Source organism: Vombatus ursinus, unplaced genomic scaffold (assembly GCF_900497805.2).
Source record: "Vombatus ursinus unplaced genomic scaffold, bare-nosed wombat genome assembly UNPS02014786.1, whole genome shotgun sequence".
Taxonomy (NCBI): domain Eukaryota; kingdom Metazoa; phylum Chordata; class Mammalia; order Diprotodontia; family Vombatidae; genus Vombatus; species Vombatus ursinus.
Genome location: NW_020954564.1, coordinates 9,265,632 through 9,273,375, shown reverse-complemented (window position 1 = coordinate 9,273,375; position 7,744 = coordinate 9,265,632). Strand labels below are relative to the sequence as shown.

Genomic DNA, 7,744 nt, shown 5'->3' with positions numbered 1-7,744 from the left:
AGTTTCGGTGGGGAGTGAGATAGGAAATAAATTAGGCAAGAGTCAAAATGTTGACTTGTTCTACTGATGGCCCAACTGAGATTAGTTAAGTCAGTTCAGTCTCCCAAATTGCTCCAGCTCTGTTCAGTAGCACATGAGTAGGAGCAGAGGAGACACAGGTTTCAGTAATCCAGGGTTTGGCAAGGGATGAACAGCAACAGGACAAGGGCAAGTTACTTAACCTCTCTTGTCCTTAGTTTACTCATCTGTAAAATGTCCTCTAAGGTCCCTTCAAGCTCTAAATCTACGATCCTATGTAGTGGTTGACTACAAGTTGAGATTGGGAAAGGAGGAAAGAGATATCAGAGCAAGGGTAATGGCTTAAGAAAAGGATTAAAGGATGAAAGTATTAGAAGTAAGGATGAAGGGGAAGAATAAGTTTAGAATGGATAGCACATATAAAGAAATGGAGTGTTAGGACATTAGAGTCACAGAAAAATGACAGAATTTTTGATCCAAGAAGTGGAACACTTGTGGATAACAATGAGATCCAGAGTGTATGCATTCCTAGGTGTGGCAGAAGTGGAGTAAAGGAATAAGTCCTGGGATCTGTGGAGATTGAGAAGCTCACAGCTTGAGTTGTTTGAGGGAGAATCAACATGAATGTTGAAGTCCCCTGGTATAAGAACTGGAGTTGGGGAAGAGAGAAAGCAGTGAGCCACGTATCGGACTCCCTGAGAAAGTAGGGGGAAATGACTTGAGGGCTGATAGGCAATGATTTGTGTAGAAAAAAAAAAGAGTGAACCCCTAATAAGGAAGAGTTGCTAAGTGAGGATGGCAAAATTAGTCTGAAAGTGGCAATGGGAAGCAAGGAATATTTCAACTCCTCTGTTATCAGTATGTTGAGGGAGGAGTGATATGAGAGAGGGTTCTGGAGAAGATGGCCAGAGATAGAATTATTATATAGAGGAAACCAGGTCTCAATAAGTGCAAGTAGATGGAAGAAGTATGAGAGGAAGTGTTCCAGAAAGAAGGGAACATTATTTATTATGGAACAAGAATTTCAGAGGGCACAATGGAAAGGGTTCCCCTCCTGACTCCCTTTTTGACTCTTAGGACTTTGTCATCATTCTCTCTCAGAGGTACCTGCTCCCACCTCTACTTGTCAGCTCCCTTTCCTGCACTGTCTTCTTTCATTGAAATATAAGGTCCTTGAAGGCAAGGATTGTCTTCCTTTTTGCTGGAGTTTGTATTCCCAGTACTTGGCACAGTGCCTGGCACATAGTAAACAGTTAATAGATGCATATTGCCTTGTTGCCTTGTCTTGCCTCATTACCATGACCTTGAGTCATGAGTAAGATAGGCTTGAAGAGGATGGTGTAATAGAACAGGAGGTGGTAGTTGAGAATAGTTTATCCCCTAGGTAGTCCGTCATTAAGTAAGTAATCTAGGAATAGGAAGAGTAACAAGTGGTAAGTGTTTGCAAACAATAGGAGTAATAAGCAGGTAGCAATGAAGGTTTAGTTTCCATAGGGTGTTATTTCAATTTATCAAAAAATGATGTATCTATATCTATATATAATTCTATCTATTCATCTATCTATCTAGTTTGTACATTTTTTTATACATTGTTTACACGTTGTCTCCCCCACTAGACATAAGTCCCTCCACAGCAGGGAACATTTTTAGCCTTTCTTTGTATGTAGTACAATATCTGAATGCAGTAGGCACTAAGTAAATGCTTGTTTTCTTAATTTGGCTATGAGGGAAAAGGTCAGGAGCTGTGGGCCTTGGGCTGGCAGGGTAGGGGACTTGGGGAAGGTCCTGCAGGATATTGAGGCAGCTAGGTGGTGCAGTGGATAAAGCACTGACCTTGGAGTCAGGAAGAACTCAAATCCTGCCTCAGATACTTAGTAGCAGGGTGACCTTGGGCAAGTACCTTAAAGAGTTGTTCTAAGAGTCCACTGAGACAACACGTTTGAAGCATTTTGCAAGTCTTCAATGCTGAATACACGCTAGCTATGATTATTAGCAACATCTACTAAGATTCTTGTCACTTAGATTAGTTTTTCCCTAAAAGATCATTCTCTGGGATTAATTAGTCCAGAAGACTAAGGCTTAAATTGTTGGCATAGCTTCTTGATTGAGTAAATAGAAAAGGCCAGAGTTAACTTAGGCTCTGAGCTCACTCTCCCAACCCATTCTTGGACTAGCAGGTCAGGTCCCCAGAGCTTAACTACTACCTTTCCCCCTTGGGGTTCTAGGGGATATGTGGTTCTCTAATGCTATTGTCTTCCCTTAATTGTCAATTGCCATATATCTCTCCAATGTCATTTAACCTATAAGCATCCATTACCTTTAATAAAGGATTTTTTTTTTTTGCTTTTTGGTGAGGCAATCGGGGTTAAGTAACTTGCCCAGGGTCACACAGCTAGTAAGTGTCATGTGTCTGAGACTGGATTTGAACTCACATCCTCCTGACTCTAAGGACTGAGCTCTATCCACTGTGTCACCTAGCTGCCCCTATAATGGAATATTTCTTGAGAAGGAATAATAAGATTCAAAGCAACCACCTCTGAAACTGGGAGTTCCAACTCTCTTCTACCACCTCAGTCCTGGGGGAGAATGGACTCATATTTAAAATGGTGACTACCAAACATCTGACACACCAAGTTTACTTGTGAGTATGTCATAGCCAATGGACAAGTTGCTCCCTTGTTTGTAGGACTAATGTCTCCGGTGTTAGGCCAAGTCACTCACTGTCAGACTGGGTTTAATATGTTGTTCCTTAGGACTGACTCCTCCCTAGACTTGGCTGATGAGTCAGTTGCTGGGTGAGTGGCTCTTCTGACTTTTGAAAACTAACAAGGTTGTAACCTGGTCTGTCCCATCATCAAGATCAGGAAAGAGCACATACAAAGAGGCAAAGAAGCAAAAGGTGCCAACGGTTCATGACTATGTTAGATTGGCCAATCTTCCCATTATGAACACACTTGACCAGGTACGCCACCATGGCAAATGTGGAGGTAGGGGAGTTTCATCCAACTAAATCAGTGCTATATTCTTGCTGAAGAACCTTTCCATGCTATTGTCAAGTAAACTTTTACTAAATGTCAGAGTGGATGGTCTTTGAGTGTCTCATTTAGTTCCAGTCTTAAATCTGTACCACCAGACTGACCTGAGTTAGTCATGGCCCAGAACACAGGGGCAAAATGAATTTCTGGAAGAGGTGGCATAGGAATTGGGCTTTAAAGGGTGGGCAGGAATTCAACAGGTAAAGAGTAGGGAGGCAAAAGGAGCAGGGTGAGCAAAGACACAGAGCTGGGAGATCTCAGTATGTGTTTGGGCATGGAATCTTGTCCAGTTTGCTACCCTATCCCTAACTCCCTTCCCCTCCCACCCTCTCCAAAATGTGTGTGGGAGGGTGGGGAGACAAAGAAAGAAAAAGGAAATCTTTATAATAAAAATCAAATGCAAAGTCAAGCAAAACAAATTCCTAAAATGTATGTCTTATTCTGCATCTTGAGTTCATCATGTTCCTGTTAGGAAGTGGTTATCATGCTTCATCATTAGGTCTCTGGAATCATGGTTGGTAATGAAATGATTAGTTATTTACAATACTATTCATGTGTATTTTCCTGGTTCTGCTCAATCTATATTATTTCATAAAAGTCTTACCAGATTTTTCTGAAACTATCCCTTTTGTCATTTCTTACCATGTAACAACATTCTATTACACTCATGTACCATAATTTGTTCAGCCATTCCTTAATTGACAAGAACTCCCTTAGTTTCAAGTTTTTTGCTATAACCATAGAAGCTGATTTACATATTTTTGTAAATCTTTTGTCTCTTTAAGGGTATAGGTTTAGTAGTGGTATTATTGGGCAAAAGGTTATATACAATTTTGATTTTTGGGGGTGTAATTCCAATTTGCTTTCCAGAATGGCTGCACTAAATTCATAGCTTCAACAGTGCATTCATTTAGTGTACCTTCTTTTCTGCCACCCCTCTATTATTTGTCACTTTCCTTTTTTTGTCATAATTGACAAATTCTTATTCACTTAATCAACTTCAATAAGGTCTGTGATTTTTTTTTTATTCTAAGCATTTAATATCCTGTTTCAGGTTTCTTGAGAATTAATCTTTCAATGCCTTTGAAATTGTGTCACCTTCAACTCAGACTTCCTCTATGTATACTTGGTCTGGACTAGGTGCTCTGTCCATCATTATTTTCTTCATCATCCAGCATACCAGAAACTGTGGCATTACATTCCAAATGTTGACTCTAGTGTCATTGGTAGAGAAAAAAGTCAGAGAAATCTTGATGTTTTTTCTCCCTGTTTTTCAATTATTGTTCTCCTTCCAGTTTTCATCCTCAAATGCTCTTGGGATGATCTCACTGAATTGAGCCTTTTGCTAAGTATTCTGCAGACTTCTTTGTTTTTTTCTACTGCTTCTTATTGTTTCATGAGGCCATACTGCTTCATCTTCCACAACGCTCCACTCTAAGATCTTAAATAGTAGTTTATGTTCTAAACTTTTGTTGCCCTTAGCTGCCATCTCTCTCCATGTTTGACTCCAGTTTACTTTTCCTGGCTAGTTTCATATTACTTTGCTTCATGCATTCTGTCTTCCAAACAAAATGGACTGACTACTCATCATTCCCAGAACTTGGCATTGTCTCCTGTCTCAAGTGCTTTGCACAAGTGGTCCTCCATACTTGGAATGAACTCCCTCCTCAGCTTTTCCTCTTAGAATTCTCAGCTTCTAAGGCTTAGCTCATGGGCCACCTGCTAGAAAGAGTCTTCCCTAAACCCTGTCTTCATTTGCTGTCTCTTTTACTTTTATCCAGTATATACTTTTCTGTATACATGTTGTATCCTTGTGGTAGATTATAAGCTCATAGAGGGCAAGACATATATACACACACAGATTTGTCTTTCTCTCCAGTGCCTAAAATGATCTTTGCACATAGTAGATATTTAATTAATGCCTGTGGAATTGAATTAGACTTGCTAAGAGATAAAGTGCTTGCCAGCTAAGGCAGTTTCTAGGCTCTTTTGGTCTTCAGTAGAGGAATCTAGATGGCATAGTGGCTCAGGAAAACTTGAGGTCAACTCTGGCTTCAGACACTTACTAGCTGTGTGACCACAGGCAAGTCACTTCACCTGTTTGCCTCAGTTTCCTCACCTATAAAATGGGAATAATAATTACACTTACCTCTCAGGGTTTTTATGAAGATAAAATGAGGTAATATTTAGTGTGCAAACCTTAAAGTTTGCACACTAAACCTTAAAGTTTAGTGCTTTTGTGAAGCTTAAAGTGATGTATTAATGCTAATGATGATGATGATGGAGACTGATTTACATTGGTTCCTTATGAAATGGTCTATGCTAATGTTTGTTCTTTACATTTCCAAATTTCAGCTTGCTTCAATAGGTCAGGTTGGACTTCCCTTAATTATATACTATATTTTCTTATTTTTATAATTTCTTCTAATTTGTGATTGATTTTCATTTTTATTTTAACAAGTCAATGGTAGACTGTACAGTTAATTTGGAAATGATTCTCAGCAGTTGTTTACTCTGTTAGAATATAATTGTTTGTTGCGGTGGTAGTGGTCTGTTGTATGCTATGCCCAGACTTCTGACTCTGTTCTCATAGAAAGTATTAAGGCTTCTGAATAGTCTATAAGCTTTTGGTCTTTCTCATTTCTTACTCTTCAAACATGACTTCCAACTTTTTTTCTTCAGTCCTCCTCCCTATAGTACAAAGCATCTATCAATTTAATCTAGAGGGTCACATTTGAATGAACCACCTATAAAGTTGGCTTATCAGCACATATATCTTGTACATGTAGAGCAGAGGGACAATTAATTGAATTTGGAATTGAATAGGAGGAAAGTGAGCTGGATTACATTTAGGAAATTACAAAGTGCTTTTTTAGTGACCCAAAACTTCTCTCTGAAAAAAAGAGCTCATCTTTTAAAATTGACAATCTTCTGATAGTGTCCTATGGATACACACAAAAAAAAGGATTTGTGGGAGAACATAGGCAACAGTCTCACAGTAAGAGGTATGGATGGTTTACTATGGGCACTGTTGGAGGGATGGCAATATCATAGATTTAGAACTTGAAGGGAGGTCATTGAGTCCAACCCCAAAGTCCTAATTTTTCAGATGAGGAAACTGAGGCACAAAGCAGTTAAATGACTTATCCAGGGGTATAGTTAACAACTAGTTAAGTGTCTGGGCTAAGACTTGAACCTAGTTCTTTCTGACTTCAAGTTCAATGCCCTTTCCACAACAGTACCTTCGAGGATGAGATGGATGAATTGAAAAGTTCAGGAAGTAATGATGTAATGAAATACCATAGTAGAAACACTCATTTATATTTTTAACATTTCAGTATCTGATGTGCTGCAGGAGAAATGGCAATTAAGGATAAGTCAGGAATAATAACTTTTATATAGTGTCTTAAGGGTTGCAAAGCAATTTACATATGCTATCTCTTTTGATTTGATCTTTACAACAATCCTGTGAGATCAGTGCTGTTATCATCCTAATTTGACAGACAAGGAAACAGAGAAAAGTTAAGTAACTTATTTGCGGTCTCAAAGCTAGCAAGAATATGAGGTAGGATTCAAACTTTTCCTCACTCTAAGTCAAGCACTTTATTCACTTTGCAGAAGAGATCTGTGATGGAAGCAAGACAATTTTGAAAGTACAGTGGATAGTTCTGCAAGAGATTTACAAGAAAGGAAGATAATGAATCATAGGAATGGGGGAGGGGGAAATCACCAAATCTTTAAAAAAAAAAAAGCAACTGAGATTCAAGAGTTACCGACCCAGCAGCCTATTTTCTCATCTCTATAAAATTAGATTGACATACTCAAGCATCGAGGTTAAGCTTGATTAAAGTATGAGAAGGGAATCACCCCTTTCTACTCAGGGTGGGATGGGGTGAGGTGGGGATGGGGTTGGAGTACAATAGGAATGAGTCAACTACTCTGGCTCTTAGTTTCCTCATCTGTAAAATGGGGATAATAATCCCTTAGGCAGCTAAAGCTAATGTCAAATAAAATAATGGATGTAAAGGCTCCCAAGAGCTCTTCTTCTTCTTCTAATCATCTTTTTCTTTCTTTCTTCTTCTTCTTCTTTTTTTTTTTAAGATTAATCTGCCACCGCAGGATGCATGAACAGCACAGGCAAAGCTGAACCGCTCCAGCTTCACACGTAGCCAATCGTGAGCTTAATTGGAAGAGGAGGCTCGAGGAAGAAGCCAGTCACGTGCCTTCCATCTCCAGCTCCCCGCCCCCGCCCCCGCCCCCTCCCCCTCCCCCTCCCCCTTCTGTCCTGCCCTATCGGCCACCGTACCGGGCTCTCCAAGTCTCGCGTTGCGTGGCGCTAGCAGCGGCCCTGGTATTCGCGAAGCTCTGGGAAGATGGCGGCGCAGGTGGTCGATCTGCTGCGGGCGGTGGCCCAGCTGGAGGCGCCACTGGAGGAGCTGCGGGCCCTGCAGGCTGCCCTGCAGGCGGTGCCTCTCACCTCGCTCCGGGAACAGGCGGCTGAGCTCCGGCTCGGGCCTCTCTTCTCGCTACTCAACGGGAATCACCGGTGAGGGGCCCCCGGGGGGATGGCGGGGAACCCTTCCCCTCGGAGCGCCTCCCTCCGTCCAGTCCTGTCGTGGCCCTCTGTGTCGCGATAGGGACACTGTCGGGACGCGCCCGGGCCCCCACGGGAGGTCGGGACGCGCCCGGGC

General features: G+C 41.2%; 1 protein-coding gene across 1 annotated transcript in view; it reads left to right on the top strand.

Moving 5' to 3' along the window:
• Positions 1 to 7,416: 7,416 nt before the first annotated feature.
• Positions 7,417 to 7,744, top strand: part of LOC114047191 (26S proteasome non-ATPase regulatory subunit 5) — a 20,196-nt gene continuing 19,868 nt past the window's right edge. The window contains exon 1 of the mRNA XM_027867999.1: positions 7,417 to 7,599. Coding sequence (XP_027723800.1) covers positions 7,427 to 7,599 — 173 coding nt within the window. The 5' untranslated portion in view covers positions 7,417 to 7,426. The remainder of the gene's footprint in view (positions 7,600 to 7,744) is intronic.